The following is a 23,403-nucleotide window of genomic DNA, read 5'->3' on the forward strand; positions in this document are numbered from 1 at the left end:
AGCGTCGTTACTACCGTAATTTATGGCTGATTGAATTCGTGGTATATACACCGCGCTCTTGTATGGACATTTGAACATCGCGTAGTAGTGTGAATATTGCATTGTTGTCTTAGAAGCGTTGTTGGTTAATCCATGTAAGTTAGGATTACTGAATAAATCATATTGGGGACCTTTATCTTTTATTTCCAATATTAATTGGTAAGTTATTGATATTGTGAGTTACTTAGGGTATCTGGAGGATTAAATTTACCTGGCGCCCATTAAGATCTATTTGAAATTTGCTAAGTTGTTTAACCCACTCCCGTCTCCACTGTTTAGCTTAGCCGCGGATACCCATCTGTCTTATTTGTTACCGACAGATGATTTAGTCTCCTCTTGTGGTTTGTGAGGTGACAAACTCAGAAAATTCCGAGTTTAAGGTATAAATTTTAATACTTTTGTTAAACTATGACTTCAATCTGTAATTTAGACTATATTGTATATACTCGAAATTTGATAAAATTTTAATTTTTGGTCCTTTTGCACCTTCGTAGATAAACTACTATACCTGCACTGCAGTACAGGCAAATTTCCGAAAGGTGTTTAAATAATTGCATATATCCGCTTATGACGTTCATATTCGTATGGACGGCGGTTACTTGGGCGCTAAATAATCAGGTTTTTATTAAAGGTGAAAACTGGTCGTTCGTTTTCGAGACGGCAATAAACCTCTGAATTGATTATTGAGTTCTTAATGTTGAATGCATTATAATATAAGTAACTTGGCTTGAAATCTCTAAATTTTTAAATTTCATTTTTTTTAACTTAAAAAACCCTTAATAAAGAAGTTTTCCATATGATGTATACTTTGGACATGACACTGTATAACCTACACAAAGAATGGAAATTAGCATAATAAAGTACATAATGGAAGGGGCAGCTACAAGGGTGAAAGTGAAAAATTATATGAAAATAACCAAAATACTCATTTATCTACTAGTTTAAAAAATCAACAATCTTCTTGAAATATAACTTCAATATGTCAGTAAGTAACAATCCTGAGTGAAAGTGATATCAAAACAAATTGAACTGAATGTCATTTACCAACCTAGGTACATGGATCAAAAGTTATTATTGGATTACATCCAAGCAGGAAATCAAATTAGGTAACTCATATCTCTAGTCGTCAGTCGTCTTGAAATATTGGTAACATATATATTAAGATATAGACTAAGATAGTGATAGTTTACGTATTTTGATTGTACGGTGTCCTATGAGCGTAATTTTAGAGCCGAAGAGAAAAGAACGTACAGTTTCGCGTATTGAAGAAAAACTTCTGAAGATTGTGAAGATTTTACTATAAAATGAAGAACAAAATCGAAATGAGTCTTGACGACATCATAAAATCAACCGAAAATCCCCGAAGAGGTGGCCGAACTCGTGGTAGTGGAGGAGGAGATAATCAACGCCGAGGAAATTTCAGAAACTCCGGTCGATCTGGTTCGTCAGGAAGTGCTCCAAAAGGCCGAGGACGTGTTCATCGAAAAAACACTCTGGTGAATAAAATTAAAACCTTGATTAATGAATTTGTTCGCGATGGATACGGACCCCGTAAAGTGACAGCGGCTAGAGCAGCTGTTCAAGCTACGATGGAACCAACGAAGCTTGTGATTTCTAATGTAGACTTTGGGCTAGGTGACTCTGATATTCAGGAACTTTTCGCTGAGTTTGGGCCCCTCAAAAGAGTTGCTGTTCATTACGACAGATCAGGCAGACCACTGGGAACTGCTAATGTGATTTTTGAGAAGAGAAGTGATGCAATCAGAGCAATGAAAAGGTATAATGGAGTTTCCCTGAATGGACGGTCTATAAACATTCAACTGAGTATGCCAGAAGTCCCTATCCCTGTGAGAAGACCTGTAGGTGAAAGGGAGTTTCCAAGAAGAGAGAAATTCTGCCCAAGTAGAGGTGCGCAGAACGCGAGAAATCAGAGGAAGCCACCTACGGCTGAAGAACTAGATGCAGAGCTAGAGGCCTACTCTTCAAAAAGGATCCCGAATTGAGCATTGATTTCATTTTGTTGATTTTATTTTTTATTAAACAACATACCCTCATTTATGACTTGTTACTTGTGGATTTTATAACGAAATGAAAAGCGACATAATTGCTATCTAGCGAACAGAACTCACGCTACCGCTTGTGACGTTTTTTCAGCTAAATTTGGTGAGCTATCTCAATCGTCAAAATATGGTGGTTTTGAGTTGTGTCGGTTTTCTTCCGGACACACGAACCATGAAAATGAAATCAGCTGATGATCAACCATCGGAATTCCACTGTAACATTACTTTCTATTAGTATTTTTCTCTTCTGAACCGTTTTACGGAAACGGTTTTATACCAAGCCGTAGAAAGATCACATATTAAAAAAAAATGAAAATGAAAAACGAAATGAAAAGCGACATAATTGCTATCTAGCGAACAGAACTCACGCTACCGCTTGTGACGTTTTTTCAGCTGAATTTGGTGAGTTCTCTCAATCGTCAAAATATGGTGGTTTTGAGTTGTGTCGGTTTTCTTCCGGACACACGAACCATGAAAATGAAATCAGCTGATGATCAACCATCGGGATTCCACTGTAACATTACTTTCTATTAGTATTTTTCTCTTCTGAACCGTTTTACTGAAACGGTTTTATACCAAGCCGTAGAAAGATCACATATTCAAAAAAAAAATACTCAGAAAATTCTCCGAGTTTAAAGTATAAATTTTAATACTTTTGTTAAACTATGACTTCAATCTGTAATTTAGACTATATATGCTCAAAATTTGATAAAATTTTAATTTTTGGTACTTTTGCACCTTCGTAGATAAACTATACCCACTGCAGTACAGGCAAATTCCCGAAATGTGTTTTCATAATTGCATATATCCGCTTATGACGTTCATATAGACGGCGGTTACTTGGGCGCTAAATAATCAGGTTTTGATTAAAGGTGGAAACTGGTCGTCAGTTTTCGAGACGGCAATAAACCTCTGAATTGATTTTTTACTTCTTCATGTTAAATGCATCATAGAAGTAACTTGACTTGAAATTTCCAAACTTTCAAATTTCATTTTCTGTTAACTTGTTCTATATTCATTTGTATTTTACTTTTCTATTATTTCATTTCAGTTTTTTTTTAAGCTCAATATAATTTGTTCTTTAAGCTACTCATCTTCAATTCTTCTTTTCTTTAGTTCTTCAAGATATGTCAAATCATTTAAGTAGTAGAATATAGCCGGTTCTGGGCCTTCCCCCACCACTATGACGTATTATTCGCTTTTTTGTTGTCTAGTAACAAGAACTCAATTTTCAATAATGTCAAATCACAAAACATCGAGATGAAATAATGTATTTTGGAACAAATTGATTGATTTTCTGGGATTCTTTTGGAGAATCATTCTTACTGTATTTTTTTGTGCATGTTTAGTTTTAGGTGATGAAATAACTTTTAATCGATAAACCCTTAATGAAGAAGTTTTCCTTATGATGTATACTTTGGGCATGACACTGTACAGCTACAAGTTGAAGGTGGAAAATCATATGAAAATAACCAAAATACTCATTCATCTAATGCTTTGAAAAATCAATAATCTTCTTGAAATATAACTTCAATATGTCAGTAAGTAACAATCCTGAGTGAATGTGATATCAAAACAAATTACACTGAATGTCATTTACCAACCCAGGTACATGGATCAAAAGTTATTATCGGATTACATCCAAGCAGGTAATCAAATTAGGTGTAAACCAGGTAACTCATATCTCGAGTCGTCAGTCGTCTTGAAATATTGGTAACCTATATATAAAGATATAGACTAAGATAGTGATAGTTTACGTATTTTAATTGTACGGTGTCCTATGAGCGTGTAATTTTAGAGCCCAAGAGAAAAGGACGTATAGTTTCGCGTATTGAAGAAAAATTTCTGAAGATTGTTAAGATTTTACTATAGAATGAAGAACAAAATCGAAATGAGTCCTGACGGCATCATAAAATCAACCGAAAATCCCCGAAGAGGTGGCCGAACTCGTGGTAGTGGAGGAGATAATCAACGCCGAGGAAATTTCAGAAACTCCGGTCGATCTGGTTCGTCAGGAAGTGCTCCAAACGGCCGAGGACGTATTTCTCGAAAAAACAATCTGGTGAATAAAATTAAAACCTTGATTAATGAATTTGTTCGCGATGGATACGGACCCCGTAAAGTGGCAGCGGCTAGAGCAGCTGTTCAAGCTACGATGGAACCAACGAAGCTTGCGATTTCTAATTTAGACTTTGGGCTATCTGACTCTGATATTCAGGAACTTTTCGCTGAGTTTGGGCCCCTCAGAAGAGCTGCTGTTCATTACGACAGATCAGGCAGACCACTGGGAACTGCTAATGTAATTTTTGAGAAGAGAAAAGATGCAATCAGAGCAATGAAACGGTATAATGGAGTTTCCCTGAATGGACGGTCTATGAACATTCAACTGAGTATGCCAGAAGTTCCTATCCCTATGAGAAGACCTGTAGGTGAAAGGGAGTTTCCAAGAAGAGAGAAATTCTGCCCAAGTAGAGGTGCGCAGAACGCGAGAAATCAGAGGAAGCCACCTACGGCTGAAGAACTAGATGCAGAGCTAGAGGCCTACTCTTCAAAAAGGATCCCGAATTGAGCATTGATTTCATTTTGTTGATTTTATTTTTTATTAAACAACATACCCTCATTTATGACTTGTTACTTGTGGATTTTATAACGAAATGAAAAGCGACATAATTGCTATCTAACGAACAGAACTCACGCTACCGCTTGTGACGTTTTTTCAGCTAAATTTGGTGAGTTATCTCAATCGTCAAAATATGGTGGTTTTGAGTTGTGTCGGTTTTCTTCCGGACACACGAACCATGAAAATGAAATCAGCTGATGATCAACCATCGGAATTCCACTGTAACATTACTTTCTATTAGAATTTTAGAAAGATCACATATTAAAAAAAAATAATACTCAGAAATTTCTCCGAGTTTAAAGTATAAATTTTAATACTTTTGTTAAACTATGACTTCAATCTGTAATTTAGACTATATATACTCAAAATTTGATAAAATTTTAATTTTTAGTACTTTTGCACCTTCGTAGATAAACTATACCCACTGCAGTACAGGCAAATTCCCGAAATGTGTTTTCATAATTGCATATATCCGCTTATGACGTTCATATGGCCGGCGGTTACTTGGGCGCTAAATAATCAGGTTTTGATTAAAGGTGGAAACTGGTCGTCAGTTTTCGAGACGGCAATAAACCTCTGAATTGATTTTTTACTTCTTGATGTTAAATGCATCATAGAAGTAACTCGACTTGAAATTTCCAAACTTTCAAATTTCATTTTCATAAATATAAAGTATCTTCAAACAGGTTATGGACCCAGGCACGTTTCAATAAAACTGGCATATATAAGTAAAACTGTTGTTGATATGGATGTGACAAAATTCAACATAGTCAGGCTGAATAGCAATAATTATCAAATATGGAAATACAAGGTTGAAATGCTTCTACTGAAAGAAGAACTATGGAGAATAGTCAATCAAAACCCACCTGAACAAAAGAACAGTGATTGGGATGCAAAAGATGGTAAAGCGAGAGCTACAATTGGTTTACTAATCGAAGATTCACAAGTGATACATGTTAAGAATTGTAAAACAGCCAAAGAAGCTTGGGAAAATTTAAGAAAACAATATGAAAAACCAACTCTCACCAATAAAGTTTTTCTGCTGAAGCGGTTATGTAAAACAACATTACCTGAAAATGGTGACATGGAAAAGCACATAGCTAATATGATGAGCATTATCGATCAGTTAGTCACATTGGCTCTAAAAGTTTACAAGAAAGGGTCTGTTAAAAAGGCATTCGAGCACTGCAACTCGAAAAATGTGATGTCATTTCTGTAAGAAAATGGGACATATAAAGAAAGATTGTTTTCATTATGAGAAATCGAAAAGACAATCAAATACAGCCAATGTAGTTTCTACAGATAATGAAGAAACTGAAGAAAACACTCATGTTTGTTTTAACGTTAGTGATAAAGCTCAAGCTCATGAATGGTATATAGACTCCGGAGCAAGTAGTCATATGACAATCAATAAGGATTTTTTCAAGCATTTCAAGGATTCGCTGAGTGAAGTTGAATTAGCCGACTGTAGAAAAGTTCGTTCTTATGGTGTAGGAACTGGACAGTTAACTTGTATTCTGGATGACAATAAGAAAACAGAAATAACAGTGAAGGACACCCTTTATGTACCCGAGCTCGGTACAAGTTTACTTTCGGTCAAGAAATTAACACTTCTTGGATTCAAAGTCGAATTTGATAAGCAGCATTGTTTCATCAAATCAAATAATACAGTTGTTGCTCAAGGAACGCTGGTTGGTAATTTATATAAACTAAATCAGTACAATTCAGCAATGACTGTATGGGAAGGCTGTAATGACGGCTGCATTCATTTATGGCACAAAAGGTTTGGCCACCGTGATTCTACCATTATACGAGAAATTACAAATAAAAACATGGTGAATGGAATGAAAATCAAAAATTGTGGACGTTTATTGACATGTGAAACTTGCATTAAAGGTAAACTGTCAAGAAAATCATTCCCAAAGAAATCTTTGACAAAATCTACTAAAGTATTGGATTTGGTGCATACTGATGTTTGTGGTCCCATGCGTACTATAACTCCTGGAGGAAAGAAGTATATACTCACCTTCATAGACGATTATAGTAGATATTCCATTATTTATCTTCTCAGTCAGAAATCCGAAGTATCAGAGAAACTTCAAGATTACGTCAGAATGGTCGAAAATAAATTCGACAGAAAACCAAAAATCATCAGATCTGACAGAGGAGGCGAGTATATGAACACAGAAGTTAGGAATTTCCTGAAAAATGAAGGCATAGAAATGCAACTCACGGCGCCATATTCAAGTCAGCAGAATGGTGTAGCTGAACGAAAAAATAGATATTTAACAGAGATGGTCAGGTGCATGTTAATTGATGCTGATCTACCAAATACTTATTGGGGCGAAGCAACCATGACAGCAAATTTACTTGAAAATTTGGTTCTGACAAGGTCAACCAATAGGATCCCCTTTGAAGTATGGCACGGGAAGAAACCAAATGTAAATCACATCAAAACCTTTGGCAGTATTGTTTATGCACATATTCCTAAAGAAAAACGCCATAAATTAAGTGAAAAGGCAAAGAAATTCGTATTAGTTGGTTACGAAGCTGGTTCCAAAGCATATAGACTTCTTGACAGAACCACTGGAAAAATCACCATTAGCAGAGATGTACATATTTTGGAAGAAGCTCATAGCGGATTTCATCAAATGAACGAGTTTCAAAACACTAAAAATAGAAGTGATTGTGAATGTCAAAATGACAGCAGTGAAGTTGAAATATCATTTTGTCAAAAAACTACAACTTCTGATGGAAATATTCATGTAAACGCCGAATTTTCAACAGAAAATATTGAAGAATACTCTGCAGAAATGATGAAGAGACTGGTATCCAGAAAGTTGAAGAAAGTGTAACCTCGAAAGAAAGTAATGCGGAAATCCAAGATGAAGTTCACGGTTTGAGAAGATCACAAAGAATAAATAAAGGTGTTCCAGCCAAGAAATATTCTGAAGAATTTTCAGTGGAAAACATTCAAACCGAGCCAAAGTGTAGAAATGAAGCTCTACAGAGGAGAGATGCGAACAAATGGATCGAGGCTATGGACGAAGAAATACGTTCCATGAAAGATAATAATACTTGGACATTGACTGAATTACCACCAGATAAAACGGCAATTGGAAGCAAATGGATTTTTAAATTAAAAACCGATAATCAAGGCAATATATCCAGATATAAAGCAAGGATTGTTGCTCAGGGTTTTTCTCAAAAATATGGTCTTGATTATGACGAAGTTTTTGCTCCAGTTGTCAAACAAACAACATTCCGTCTTCTCTTAACCATTGCTGGGAGGAAGAAAATGCACGTTCATCATTATGACTTCAAAACGGCTTTCCTAAATGCGGATTTGAATGAAGTAATATACCTGAAACAACCCCAAGGCTATATTGAAGAAGAACAAGAACATTTGGTCTGCAAATTGAATAAAACTATATATGGATTAAAACAATCAGCTCGAATATGGAATTCAACAATAAACAAAGTTCTCATTGATATCGGTTTTAGAAGGGGTGATTATGATCAATGTCTCTACACTAAAAAAGAGGAAGATAATTTCATATACATACTGATATATGTGGATGATATTCTAATAGCTTGTGAAAACATCACCATTATCGAGAAAACAGCCAAATTGATACAAAAAACTTTCAAAATGACAAGTTTGGGAAACATTGAAAATTATCTTGGAATACAAGTAAGAAGAAATAGTGATGGAATTTATTATATTCATCAACAGAAATATATTTCAAAACTATTAAAAAATTTCAATATGGAATCTGCCAAACCAGCTAGCATTCCTTTGGATACAGGATACTACAAAAATAGATTTTCCACTGATGAAAAATTTCATAATGAAGATGTTTATAGAAGCGCAATAGGAGCACTATTGTATCTTTCTGTGAATACGAGGCCAGATATATGTATCGCTACGTCAATTCTTGGAAGAAATGTTAGTAATCCTCATAAATATGACTGGACAGAAGTAAAACGGATCATGAAATATCTTAAAGGAACTCTGAATATAGAAATTGAGTTGGGAAATCTTTCAGAAGGAAATAATATTTTATACGGTTTTTGCGACGCTGACTGGGCTGGAGATAAAACTGACAGAAAGTCAAATAGTGGATATTTATTCAAATACATGGGAGCGATGTTCGATTGGCGATGTAAAAAGCAAACTTGTGTGGCACTTTCATCTACCGAGGCAGAATTCATCTCCCTGTCAGAAGCTTGTCAACAGACCATATATTTAACAGGACTTTTTCAAGATTTTCAAATCGAGATCTCAGAGACGATTATTTTCGAAGACAATCAATCATGTCTTAAAATGATTGACAGTGGCAAAATGAGTGACAGGACAAAACATATAGAAACGAAATACAATTTTATCAAAGATCTGAAGCAGAAAAACAAAATTAATTTTCAGTATTGTCCGACCAGTTCGATGTTGGCTGATTTTCTGACAAAACCACTTGGGTCTGAAAAGTTGTCAACATTAAGAAGTTTGATTGGATTGAAGACAGAAAATTCATTATTGTTGAGAAGGAGTGTTGGAGATTAACAACAAAAATGAATTTGAACCACATTATATTTATATGTTTTTGATTCGATGTTTCTATGGTAGTGTGTTGTTATATATTGTCAAGTTCAGTTGTTATATTTTTACCAGAAATAAAAATTATAAAAAGTCTCCATAAAGTTCTTATCATAAATATAAAGTATCTTCAAACAGCCTACTCTTCAAAAAGGATCCCGAATTGAGCATTGATTTCATTTTGTTGATTTTATTTTTTATTAAACAACATACCCTCATTTATGACTTGTTACTTGTGGATTTTATAACGAAATGAAAAGCGACATAATTGCTATCTAGCGAACAGAACTCACGCTACCGCTTGTGACGTTTTTTCAGCTAAATTTGGTGAGTTCTCTCAATCGTCAAAATATGGTGGTTTTGAGTTGTGTCGGTTTTCTTCCGGACACACGAACCATGAAAATGAAATCAGCTGATGATCAACCATCGGAATTCCACTGTAACATTACTTTCTATTAGAATTTCAGAAAGATCACATATTAAAAAAAAATAATACTCAGAAATTTCTCCGAGTTTAAAGTATAAATTTTAATACTTTTGTTAAACTATGACTTCAATCTGTAATTTAGACTATATATACTCGAAATTGATAAAATTTTAATTTTTAGTACTTTTGCACCTTCGTAGATAAACTATACCCACTGCAGTACAGGCAAATTCCCGAAATGTGTTTTCATAATTGCATATATCCGCTTATGACGTTCATATGGACGGCGGTTACTTGGGCGCTAAATAATCAGGTTTTGATTAAAGGTGGAAACTGGTCGTCAGTTTTCGAGACGGCAATAAACCTCTGAATTGATTTTTTACTTCTTGATGTTAAATGCATCATAGAAGTAACTTGACTTGAAATTTCCAAACTTTCAAATTTCATTTTCTGTTAACTTGTTCTATATTCATTTGTATTTTACTCTACTATTATTTCATTTCAGTTTTTTTTTTAAGCTCAATATAATTTGTTCTTTAAGCTACTCATCTTCAATTCTTCTTTTCTTTAGTTCTTCAAGATATGTCAAATCATTTAAGTAGTAGAATATAGCCGGTTCTGGGCCTTCCCCCACCACTATGACGTATTATTCGCTTATTCGTATAGTTTTGCGTATTGAAGAAAGTCTTCTGAAGATTGTTAAGATTCTACTATAGAATGAAGAACAAAATCGAAATGAGTCCTGACGGCATCATAAAATCAACCGAAAATCCCCGAAGAGGTGGCCGAACTCGTGGTAGTGGAGGAGGAAATAATCAACGCCGAGGAAATTTCAGAAACTCCAGTCGATCTGGTTCGTCAGGAAGTGCTCCAAACGGCCGAGGACGTATTTCTCGAAAAAACAATCTGGTGAATAAAATTAAAACCTTGATTAATGAATTTTTTCGCGATGGATACGGACCCCGTAAAGTGGAAGCGGCTAGAGCAGCTGTTCAAGCTACGATGGAACCAACAAAGCTTGCGATTTCTAATTTAGAATTTGGGCTATCTGACTCTGATATTCAGGAACTTTTCGCTGAGTTTGGGCCCCTCAGAAGAGCTGCTGTTCATTACGACAGATCAGGCAGACCACTGGGAACTGCTAATGTGATTTTTGAGAAGAGAAGTGATGCAATCAGAGCAATGAAACGGTATAATGGAGTTTTCCTGAATGGATGGTCTATGAACATTCAACTGAGTATGCCAGAAGTCCCTATTCCTATGAGAAAACCTGTAGGTGAAAGGGAGTTTCCAAGAAGAGAGAAATTCTGCCCATGTAGAGGTGCGCAGAACGCGAGAAATCAGAGGAAGCCACCTACGGCTGAAGAACTAGATGCAGAGCTAGAGGCCTTCTCTTCAAAAAGGATCCCGAATTGAGCATTGATTTCATTTTGTTGATTTTATTTTTTATTAAACAACATACCCTCATTTATGACTTGTTACTTGTGGATTTCATAACGAAATGAAAAGCGACATGATTGCTATCTAGCGAACAGAACTCATGCTACCGCTTGTGACGTTTGACGTTTTGAAATTTCCAAACTTTCAAATTTCATTTTCTGTTAACTTGTTCTATATTCATTTGTATTTTACTCTACTATTATTTCATTTCAGTTTTTTTTAAGCTCAATTTAATTTGTTCTTTAAGCTACTCATCTTCAATTCTTCTTTTCTTTAGTTCTTCAAGATATGTCAAATCATTTAAGTAGTAGAATATAGCCGGTTCTGGGCCTTCCCCCACCACTATGACGTGTTATTCGCTTTTTTATTGTCTAGTAACAAGAACTCAATTTTCAATAATGTCAAATCACAAAACATCGAGATGAAATAATGTATTTTGGAACAAATTAATTGATTTTCTGGAATTCTTTTGGAGAATCATTCTTATAATTTATTATAATTTATTATATATATATATAAAATTAAAACCTTGATTGATGAATTTGTTCGCGATGGATACGGACCCCGTAAAGTGGCAGCGGCTAGAGCAGCTGTTCAAGCTACGATAGAACCAACGAAGCTTGCGATTTCTAATTTAGACTTTGGGCTATCTGACTCTGATATTCAGGAACTTTTCGCTGAGTTTGGGCCCCTCAGAAGAGCTGCTGTTCATTACGACAGATCAGGCAGACCACTAGGAACTGCTAATGTGATTTTTGAGAAGAGAAGTGATGCAATCAGAGCAATGAAACGGTATAATGGAGTTTCCCTGAATGGACGGTCTATGAACATTCAACTGAGTATGCCAGAAGTCCCTATCCCTATGAAAAGACCTGTAGGTGAAAGGGAGTTTCCAAGAAGAGAGAAATTCTGCCCAAGTAGAGGTGCGCAGAACGCGAGAAATCAGAGGAAGCCACCTACGACTGAAGAACTAGATGCAGATCTAGAGGCCTACTCTTCAAAAAGGATCCCGAATTGAGCATTGATTTCATTCTGTTGATTTTATTTTTCATTAAACAACATACCCTCATTTATGACTTGTTACTTGTGGATTTTATAACGAAATGAAAAGTGACATAATTGCTATTTAGCGAACAGAACTCACGCTACCGCTTGTGACGTTTTTTCAGCTAAATTTGGTGAGTTATCTCAATCGTCAAAATATGGTGGTTTTGAGTTGTGTCGCTTTTCTTCCGGACACACGAACCATGAAAATGAAATCAGCTGATGATCAACCATCGGAATTCCACTGTAACATTACTTTCTATTAGTATTTTTCTCTTCTGAACCGTTTTACTGAAACGGTTTTATACCAAGCCGTAGAAAGATCACATAATAAAAAAAAATAATACTCAGAAAATTCTCCGAGTTTAAAGTATAAAAATTAATACTTTTGTTAAACTATGACTTCAATCTGTAATTTAGACTTTATATACTCAAAATTTGATAAAATTTTAATTTTTGGTACTTTTGCACCTTCGTAGATAAACTATACCCACTGCATTACAGGCAAATTCCCGAAATGTGTTTTCATAATTGCATATATCCGCTTATAACGTTCATATGGACGGCGGTTACTTGGGCGCTAAATAATCAGGTTTTGATTAAAGGTGGAAACTGGTCGTCAGTTTTCGAGACGGCAATAAACCTCTGAATTGATTTTTTACTTCTTGATGTTAAATGCATCATAGAAGTAACTTGACTTGAAATTTCCAAACTTTCAAATTTCATTTTCTGTTAACTTGTTCTATATTCATTTGTATTTTACTCTACTATTATTTCATTTCAGTTTTTTTTTTAAGCTCAATATAATTTGTTCTTTAAGCTACTCATCTTCAATTCTTCTTTTCTTTAGTTCTTCAAGATATGTCAAATCATTTAAGTAGTAGAATATAGCCGGTTCTGGGCCTTCCCCCACCACTATGACGTATTATTCGCTTTTTTGTTGTCTAGTAACAAGAACTCAATTTTCAATAATGTCAAATCACAAAACATCGAGATGAAATAATGTATTTTGGAACAAATTAATTGATTTTCTGGGATTCTTTTGGAGAATCATTCTTACTGTTTTTTTTTTTGTGCATGTTTAGTTTTAGGTGATGAAATAACTCTTAATCTGTTAAGACTCTGTCCTAACGGTATCCATTTATTTATTTTTGGTAATTTGGGCAGGCCACGGAATAGCAAACCCGCCTATGAGCCCTTCGCGACAGCGCGGAGTGGGGTGTGCTAGTGAAGAGCGAGCGCCAGTACGAGACAATTCCAAGGCAAAATAACATCGATGCATACAAAAAAAATAATTTTGTTTTTATGGCAATTTTTAAGCATTGTATTTTGTGCGATTCATTTTGGTCATTTTTAGTAGAATAAACACGTTACAAGTAATTGTGTTTAAAATCCAGGGAAACATCCCAAACATGGTAGCAGAGCGTGGTTCGATTGGTCATATTAATTGGAAGAAAAGGAATTTCATACATACATGAGCAAATACATCGCAAAATCGTAAGTACCTCGATTTTCTAACAATTACATACTTTTTCCTTACCTGACTTTCTGTGTTTTTGCTGTGTTGAGCTTGTTATAAGCGCAATCGAGAGAAATTACGATTATTTAACAATATTATTAGGGCATTTTAAATAAAAATAATTAGATACAACAGCTATTTATAGTTTTTTGAGGTAAAACCATACAGGGTAACACATTTCAGGTTTCAATACGAATACATAAATGTTTGATTATAAATAATTATTCATATCTAATTTACCAATGTCGTTATCAGAGGTAAAGGGTGATGGGGAACAATTGCAAAATGAATTGAATAGATTGCAGAAAAGAAGGGCTACGGTCAAAGGGCAATTATCTAGGTTTGAAACATTAACAAACAAGTACACTAAAGAACAGAGTGCGCAATTACCGGACAGAATAGATAAGTGTCGGGAATTGTGGAGGGAATTTAATGACATTCAATGTGAAATAGAAATCATTTTAGATGACTCCGAGAACGCTGAAAATGAACGTTCAGATTTCGAGGAAAAATATTTCAGGTTAATAGCATGGGCGGAGGTTAAATTACGAGAATTAAATATTGATGAAAATGTCTTAGCCGGTGACACGTCACAAAATGTAACCTTTCCTCAATTCCCGCGCATAGATAGAAACGTCAAGTTGCCTACAATAGATATTCCGAGTTTTCAAGGGTCTTATACAGGGTGGCTCGAATTCCACGATACATTCAATGTTTTGATACATAATAACGAAAACCTAACAAATGTTCAGCGTTTCCATTATTTAAAGAATTCATTAAAAGGCGAAGCCGCAGGTGTTATACGTTCACTGGAAGTTTCAGACAGAAACTATGAGGAAGCATGGGGCCTATTAAAATCCAGGTATGAAAACAAAAGATTAATTGCAATGAGTCACATCGATTCACTATACAATTTTCCAAATTTATGTAAAGAAGGTGGAGGTCAATTAAGGAACTTTTTGGATACAATACGAAAGGATCTTCGAGCATTAAAATCATTGGAAGAGGATGTTGAAAATGGGATATTCTGTTAATATATATTTTAGAGCAAAAACTGGACCCAATTACAAGGAAAGAGTGGCACAAGGAAGGAAAGCACGACAAATTCTCCACAATTGCGGATTTCCAAAGTTTTTTGGAAAAAAAATGTCAAATGCTCGAGGTGTTGGAGGCAAACAAGCAAGGTTCTAAGGGTACATTCACTGATCACAAGGTAAAGGTAGGTAATAGCAGATCATTTGTAACCGTGGAGGAAAAATGTCAATTTTGCGAAGGAAGACATAAGGCATATACTTGTAGAAAATTTATTAATTTGCAGTTAGGCTCAAAACGGGAAGAAGTGAAAAGAACAAAATCATGTTGGAATTGTCTACAGCTGGGACACGGGGCTCCAGACTGTAAATTAGGGGGTTGTAAATCATGTGGGAGGAAACATCATTCTCTCCTCCATGATTCAGCGTTTCGCACAAATGCAAGGACACAAGCTTCAGGAAATAACGAGAACCATTCTCATCAGACACAAGATGGTTCAAGGGCACGATTAGGCAATCAGTTAACTCACACTAGCGTTTCAAATCAATCGCGATATCAAGTGTATCCAACGCATTCATCATCAAATGATAATTTTAGGATGGAAATAAATCAAGGTAACACAACTCAAGAAGAGCAAGGAAATATTGGGGCATTTCAGTCCATTAGCATAGGGGCAAATGCAAATCAAGGACATCTGGTTAATGATACTAATGATCGTCTCTTCATGGGCAATAATTTAAGACAAGATTCGGAAACGGTTGTTTTGCTTTCCACAGCGATTGTTTATATCACGGGTAAAGATGGGATTCTACATGAAGGAAAGGTACTTATAGATTCAGGATCGCAATCCAACTTTATGTCACGGGAGTTCTTGGAGAAAATAGGGTTAATACCAAAACATAGTGATATTTTGGTTAAGGGTATAGGTCAGGGTTCTACTAAAATCACGCACTCAGTAGATGCTAGGGTCAACTCAAGAGTTAATAACTACTCATTCAAGGCTTCATTTTTGGTAATAAATGATATTGTTAGCAATCTCCCAGTAGTTGATATCAATTTAAAACTAATTCAAATTCCGGAAAGATTAACTCTCGCAGACGAACATTTTGGTATATCTACCAGGGTAGACATGATCTTAGGTTCATCAGTCTTTTGGAAACTTCTATGCGTGGGACAAGTGCGTATAGAAAACACTAACTTGACGGTTCAAAAAACGAAATTAGGATGGGTGGTAGCAGGAGCTATATCTTCATACCAAAACATGTCATATTTTTCAAAAATCGAAGCACACACTTGCAACTTTTCTGTTAATAGTTCTATACACAAACAAATAGAAAAATTCTGGTTGTTGGAGGAATTCGGGGATGAACGTAAATCAACCAAAGAGGAACAGGAATGTGAAAGGATTTTCAAGGAAACAACCGTAAAAAATGAAGAAGGACATTTTACGGTAAATTTGTTGCTTCGTGATAACATAAAGCAGCTAGGAAACTCGTCATTGATGGCAGAAAAACGATTCAAACAGCTCGAAAGAAGGTTAGAAAAGGACGAAGATTTGCGAGGGTTATATCATGCATTTATTCGGGAATATATAGATTTGGGGCATATGTCAAAATTAATTTCAGAAGAAGCACCTACCACACAGAGAGGGTACATTTACTACTTACCACATCACGGGGTATTCAAACAAAATTCTAGTACTACAAAATTAAGGGTAGTTTTCGATGGTTCAGCATCCACAGATACTGGTGTCTCGTTGAACGACACATTAATGGTTGGGCCTAAATTACAAGACAATTTGTTTGATATTCTGCTAAGGTTTCGAAAGCATTCCGTCGTAATTAGTGCCGATATTGCCAAGATGTATAGGCAAGTGCAAGTGAAACAAGAACATAGAAATCTACAAAGTATTTTATGGCGATTCAATAGGGAGGAACCAATTCAGACATACGTTCTTAATACGGTCACATATGGAACAGCTTGCGCATCATTCCTATCTATTAGATGTCTTCATCAAACAGCTCTTAACAATTTAGACAAGTATCCAGAAGCAAGCAAAATAATATTAAAAGATTTTTACGTCGATGATTTATTGACAGGTGGTGATACAATTGAAAACGTTCAAAATTTAAAGAGTGAAATTACAGATATCGTAAAGGGGGGCGGATTCTCATTGAGAAAATGGGTATCTAATCGAAAGGAAATTTTAAACGACGAGAGGTATTCCAGTGTAGATATTGAACACTATTTTTCGGATACGGATGTCACAAACACATTAGGAGTTTTATGGAACTCAAACGAGGACACATTACGGTATAGCATCAATATTGATAAATCACAAACAAGAGTAACAAAAAGGATCATTCTGTCAACAATTGCACGTATTTTTGATCCAATGGGATTGCTTGGGCCAATTGTTATTCGAGCAAAGTTAATTATGCAGCAACTTTGGAAGTTAAATCTGACCTGGGACGAATCTGTTCCGATGGACATACAAACAATTTGGGTATGTTTCAGGAACCAAATAGATGAGCTAAGCAAGATCAGTATTAGTCGTCAAGCAATTTGTAAAAACAATGTCGAAATAGAGCTTTATTGTTTTACGGATGCGTCCGAAGTGGCTTATGGGGCTGTTTTATTTATAAAATCAACAGATACAAATGGAAATAATTACGTAAATTTGCTTTGCGCCAAGAGCAAGGTAGCTCCACTAAAGGTGGTATCTTTACCTAGATTAGAATTGTGTGGATGCCTACTGGGTGCAAGGTTGGTCAAACAAGCTCAAGGAGCAATGGGAATTTCAATAAACAAGGTTCAATTTTTTTGTGATTCAACTATTTCGTTGTCTTGGATACGTGGGGAGCCCAGTCAGTGGCAAACATTCGTCTCGCACAGAGTAGCAGAGATTCAACAATTATCTTCAGTGACATCATGGAGACACATTTCTTCTGAGGACAACCTAGCTGACGTACTATCCCGGGGAATTGATCCAAATCAATTATTGAAATGTAGATTATGGTGGGAAGGGCCTGAGTGGCTTAAGCTCGAATCGAATCTATGGCCAGAATCATTAGTCAATAATGTTCAAGAAATACCTGAAAGGAAGAAGAAATCGGTATTATTATGCGCTTCAACGGTTTCCGTGATAAGAATTGATAAGTTTTCTAGCTTTACTAGGATTCAAAGGGTTTGGGCTTACTGTCTTAGATTCATTAACAACTGTCAGTTTTCAAATACAAAATTAAGTGGGACATTGCAAGTAGATGAAATTCATAAGGCAACGATACATTTAATTGAATTTGTTCAAGCAGAAGCTTTTGAGAATGAATTAAAAACACTGAAATCATTAGGCATTGTTAAGGGAAATAGTAAATTAATTTCATTGAACCCGTTTATTGACGAACAGGGATTAATCAGGGTAGGCGGTCGTCTGGAAAAGGCGAATATTTCATATGAACAAAGACATCCGATAATTCTACCCAATAATAATCATTTAACTAACCTAATTGTTCGAGGAGAACACTTAAAAAATATGCATGCAGGTCCTCAACTATTGTTAGGAATAATAAGATTGAAATATTGGCCCATTCAAGGTCTTCGGACAGTATCGAAGGTTACAAGAAAGTGTGTAATTTGTTTCAAGGTAAAGCCGGTGACACAAAAGCATATAATGGGAAATTTAGTTTGGGCAGGCCACGGAATAGCAAACCCGCCTATGAGCCCTTCGCGACAGCGCGGAGTGGGGTGTGCTATTGAAGAGCGAGCGCCAGTACGAGACAATTCAAAGGCAAAATAACATCGATGCATACAAAAAAAATAATTTTGTTTTTATGGCAATTTTTAAACATTGTATTTTGTGCGATTCATTTTGGTCATTTTTAGTAGAATAAACACGTTACAAGTAATTGTGTTTAAAATCCAGGGAAACATCCCAAACATAATCGATAAACCCTTAATGAAGAAGTTTTCCTTATGATGTATACTTTGGGCATGACACTGTACAGCTACAAGTTGAAGGTGGAAAATCATATGAAAATAACCAAAATACTCATTCATCTAATGGTTTGAAAAATCAATAATCTTCTTGAAATATAACTTCAATATGTCAGTAAGTAACAATCCTGAGTGAATGTGATATCAAAACAAATTAAACTGAATGTCAGTTACCAACCCAGATACATGGATCAAAAGTTATTATCGGATTACATCCAAGCAGGTAATCAAATTAGGTGTAAACCAGGTAACTCATATCTCTAGTCGTTAGTCGTCTTGAAATATTGGTAACCTATATATAAAGATATAGACAAAGATAGTGATAGTTTACGTATTTTATTTGTACGGTGTCCTATGAGCGTGTAATTTTAGAGCCCAAGAGAAAAGGACGTATAGTTTCGCTTATTGAAGGAAAATTTCTGAAGATTGTTAAGATTTTACTATAGAATGAAGAACAAAATCGAAATGAGTCCTGACGGCATCATAAAATCAACCGAAAATCTCCGAAGAGGTGGCCGAACTCGTGGTAGTGGAGGAGGAGATAATCAACGCCGAGGAAATTTCAGAAACTCCGGTCGATCTGGTTCGTCAGGAAGTGCTCCAAACGGCCGAGGACGTATTTCTCGAAAAAACAATCTGGTGAATAAAATTAAAACCTTGATTAATGAATTTGTTCGCGATGGATACGGACCCCGTAAAGTGGCAGCGGCTAGAGCAGCTGTTCAAGCTACGATGGAACCAACGAAGCTTGCGATTTCTAATTTAGACTTTGGGCTATCTGACTCTGATATTCAGGAACTTTTCGCTGAGTTTGGGCCCCTCAGAAGAGCTGCTGTTCATTACGACAGATCAGGTAGACCACTGGGAACTGCTCATGTGATTTTTGAGAAGAGAAGTGATGCAATTAGAGCAAGCAAATCAATTATTGAAATGTAAATTATGGTGGGAAGGGCCTGAGTGGCTTAAGCTCGAATCGAATCTATGGCCAGAATCATTAGTCAATAATGTTCAAGAAATATCTGAAAGGATGAAGAAATCGGTATTATTATGCGCTTCAACGGTTTCCGTGATAAGAATTGATAAGTTTTCTAGCTTTACTAGGATTCAAAGGGTTTGGGCTTACTGTCTTAGATTCATTAACAACTGTCAGTTTTCAAATACAAAATTAAGTGGGACATTGCAAGTAGATGAAATTCATAAGGCAACGATACATTTAATTGAATTTGTTCAAGCAGAAGCTTTTGAGAATGAATTAAAAACACTGAAATCATTAGGCATTGTTAAGGGAAATAGTAAATTAATTTCATTGAACCCGTTTATTGACGAACAGGGATTAATCAGGGTAGGCGGTCGTCTGGAAAAGGCGAATATTTCATATGGACAAAGACATCCGATAATTCTACCCAATAATAATCATTTAACTAACCTAATTGTTCGAGGAGAACACTCAAAAAATATGCATGCAGGTCCTCAACTATTGTTAGGAATAATAAGATTGAAATATTGGCCCATTCAAGGTCTTCGGACAGTATCGAAGGTTACAAGAAAGTGTGTAATTTGTTTCAAGGTAAAGCCGGTGACACAAAAGCATATAATGGGAAATTTAGTTTGGGCAGGCCACGGAATAGCAAACCCGCCTATGAGCCCTTCGCGACAGCGCGGAGTGGGGTGTGCTATTGAAGAGCGAGCGCCAGTACGAGACAATTCCAAGTCAAAATAACATCGATGCATACAAAAAAAATAATTTTGTTTTTATGGCAATTTTTGAGCATTGTATTTTGTGCGATTCATTTTGGTCATTTTTAGTAGAATAAACACGTTACAAGTAATTGTTTGAAGGTGGTTGACAATGTTTCGTGATGAATTTCACTAGTTCGGACTTCCATTGTCTATTATATAAAATGATTTGAAATCCCTGAAACAAGTAAAAAAAAAAAAAAAAAAGAATAATTAAAAAAGAATAGTTGAAAATAACAATTATATTAAGCAACAATAAACCTGAAATGAAAAGATAGTAAAATAACCTACAAGTAAAAATATAATAATTGAATAAATAAAAATTAAAGGAATGCAAAAAGAAAATAATAAAAAAAATAAAAAAGTGTAGAGATTCCAAGTCACGTTAGTTCACGACGTTTCGATTGTTGGTATCTACAATCGTCTTCGGGTGATGACTGGACTGATTCCTCCGAGAGATGACTATTTTATAGGTCGTTGAAATACTTTCACTTTCTCTACTTTCCATTTTCCGCTTCACTGATTCCGTGAGAGATGACCGATTTGGCGGGAGTTGGTCATTTCTCGTTTGATGATGGGTTTCCATATGTTTCGTATATCTACGCTGGCCTGGCTGAATACGTTGTTGGACAGCATGTATGCGGCTTCCTTAAATTTTCTCCTGAACCAATGTTCCTCTCTGTGCAAGATCTCAGCTTGGGACCACTCGATGTTGTGTTGATGGGTCCAAACATGGTCTGCTATTCCTGATTTGCTGGTTTCTCCTCGCTGTGTGTGCTTCTTGTGCTCGGCAATGCGAATATTCAATGGCCTCTTAGTTTCACCAATATAGGATTTTCCGCACTCACAGGGTATCCGGTAAATGCAATTCTTGGAATCGCAGTCCGCGTTTGGGGGCCTGGTTTTCGTGAGGCTGCTACGGATAGTGTTACCGGATCTAAAACAGGTTCTAATGTTGTACTTGGAACCAATTCTTCTTATCCTCTCCGATAATCCTCTGATGTAGGGAAGTGCAAGCACTGGTTGTGACGGCTTCTCTTCCTTGCGAGGCTCCTGCTGTCTTTTGGCCAAAGTCTTTTCTACCATCGCTTTGGAGTATCCATTCCGCTGAAGATCACTTTTGATGATGTCTAGTTCCTTCTCGAGACCTTCCTTTGTATTACAAAGCCCAAAAGCACGGTCTAATAGAGTATTGATAATTCCTCTTTTTGTCGATTGATGGTGGTTGGATTCGTGGTTCAGATACTGTCCCGTATGAGTGGGTTTTCGGTATACAGATGTTTCCCACTTAGTGTCGGTCCTCTTCACCAAAACGTCTAAGAATGGCAATTCATTGTGGATTTCCTTCTCCATTGTGAAAGTGATGGAAGGTCTCACGCTGTTGATGTTGATGTCACATCAACAGCGTGAGACCTTCCATCACTTTCACAATGGAGAAGGAAATCCACAATGAATTGCCATTCTTAGACGTTTTGGTGAAGAGGACCGACACTAAGTGGGAAACATCTGTATACCGAAAACCCACTCATACGGGACAGTATCTGAACCACGAATCCAACCACCATCAATCGACAAAAAGAGGAATTATCAATACTCTATTAGACCGTGCTTTTGGGCTTTGTAATACAAAGGAAGGTCTCGAGAAGGAACTAGACATCATCAAAAGTGATCTTCAGCGGAATGGATACTCCAAAGCGATGGTAGAAAAGACTTTGGCCAAAAGACAGCAGGAGCCTCGCAAGGAAGAGAAGCCGTCACAACCAGTGCTTGCACTTCCCTACATCAGAGGATTATCGGAGAGGATAAGAAGAATTGGTTCCAAGTACAACATTAGAACCTGTTTTAGATCCGGTAACACTATCCGTAGCAGCCTCACGAAAACCAGGCCCCCAAACGCGGACTGCGATTCCAAGAATTGCATTTACCGGATACCCTGTGAGTGCGGAAAATCCTATATTGGTGAAACTAAGAGGCCATTGAATATTCGCATTGCCGAGCACAAGAAGCACACACAGCGAGGAGAAACCAGCAAATCAGGAATAGCAGACCATGTTTGGACCCATCAACACAACATCGAGTGGTCCCAAGCTGAGATCTTGCACAGAGAGGAACATTGGTTCAGGAGAAAATTTAAGGAAGCCGCATACATGCTGTCCAACAACGTATTCAGCCAGGCCAGCGTAGATATACGAAACATATGGAAACCCATCATCAAACGAGAAATGACCAACTCCCGCCAAATCGGTCATCTCTCACGGAATCAGTGAAGCGGAAAATGGAAAGTAGAGAAAGTGAAAGTATTTCAACGACCTATAAAATAGTCATCTCTCGGAGGAATCAGTCCAGTCATCACCCGAAGACGATTGTAGATACCAACAATCGAAACGTCGTGAACTAACGTGACTTGGAATCTCTACACTTTTTTATTTTTTTTTTATTATTTTCTTTTTGCATTCCTTTAATTTTTATTTATTCAATTATTATATTTTTACTTGTAGGTTATTTTACTATCTTTTCATTTCAGGTTTATTGTTGCTTAATATAATTGTTATTTTCAACTATTCTTTTTTAATTATTCTTTTTTTTTTTTTTTTTTTTTACTTGTTTCAGGGATTTCAAATCATTTTATATAATAGACAATGGAAGTCCGAACTAGTGAAATTCACAAGTAATTGTGTTTAAAATCCAGGGAAACATCCCAAACATAATCGATAAACCCTTAATGAAGAAGTTTTCCTTATGATGTATACTTTGGGCATGACACTGTACAGCTACAAGTTGAAGGTGGAAAATCATATGAAAATAACCAAAATACTCATTCATCTAATGGTTTGAAAAATCAATAATCTTCTTGAAATATAACTTCAATATGTCAGTAAGTAACAATCCTGAGTGAAT

The 23,403-nt window shown here is 36.1% G+C and overlaps 4 protein-coding genes across 4 annotated transcripts; all 4 read left to right on the forward strand.

Annotated features, from left to right (window-relative positions):
• The first annotated feature begins 926 nt into the window (after positions 1-926).
• Positions 927-2,093, forward strand: LOC111513491 (aly/REF export factor 2-like). The gene has a single exon (XM_074175458.1). The coding sequence runs from the start codon at positions 1,344-1,346 to the stop codon at positions 2,040-2,042; it is 699 nt and encodes a 232-aa protein (XP_074031559.1). The 5' UTR covers positions 927-1,343; the 3' UTR covers positions 2,043-2,093.
• Positions 2,094-3,913: 1,820 nt separating this feature from the next.
• On the forward strand, positions 3,914-4,719 carry LOC141482359 (THO complex subunit 4-B-like). Its single transcript, XM_074175459.1, has one exon. It carries the CDS (start codon positions 3,973-3,975, stop codon positions 4,666-4,668), a length of 696 nt encoding a protein of 231 aa, XP_074031560.1. The 5' UTR covers positions 3,914-3,972; the 3' UTR covers positions 4,669-4,719.
• A 5,251-nt stretch (positions 4,720-9,970) lies between these two features.
• Positions 9,971-11,156, forward strand: LOC141482354 (THO complex subunit 4-B-like). Its single transcript, XM_074175454.1, has one exon. The coding sequence runs from the start codon at positions 10,458-10,460 to the stop codon at positions 11,154-11,156; it is 699 nt and encodes a 232-aa protein (XP_074031555.1). The 5' UTR covers positions 9,971-10,457.
• Positions 11,157-17,793: 6,637 nt separating this feature from the next.
• Positions 17,794-19,765, forward strand: LOC141482330 (polymerase delta-interacting protein 3-like). The gene has a single exon (XM_074175410.1). It carries the CDS (start codon positions 19,216-19,218, stop codon positions 19,702-19,704), a length of 489 nt encoding a protein of 162 aa, XP_074031511.1. The 5' UTR covers positions 17,794-19,215; the 3' UTR covers positions 19,705-19,765.
• The last annotated feature ends 3,638 nt before the right edge of the window (positions 19,766-23,403 follow it).

The sequence above is a fragment of the Leptinotarsa decemlineata genome, unplaced genomic scaffold (genome assembly GCF_025532065.1).
Source record: "Leptinotarsa decemlineata unplaced genomic scaffold, Ldec_3_MD MMD2_tig00001019_RagTag_RagTag, whole genome shotgun sequence".
NCBI lineage: Eukaryota > Metazoa > Arthropoda > Insecta > Coleoptera > Chrysomelidae > Leptinotarsa > Leptinotarsa decemlineata.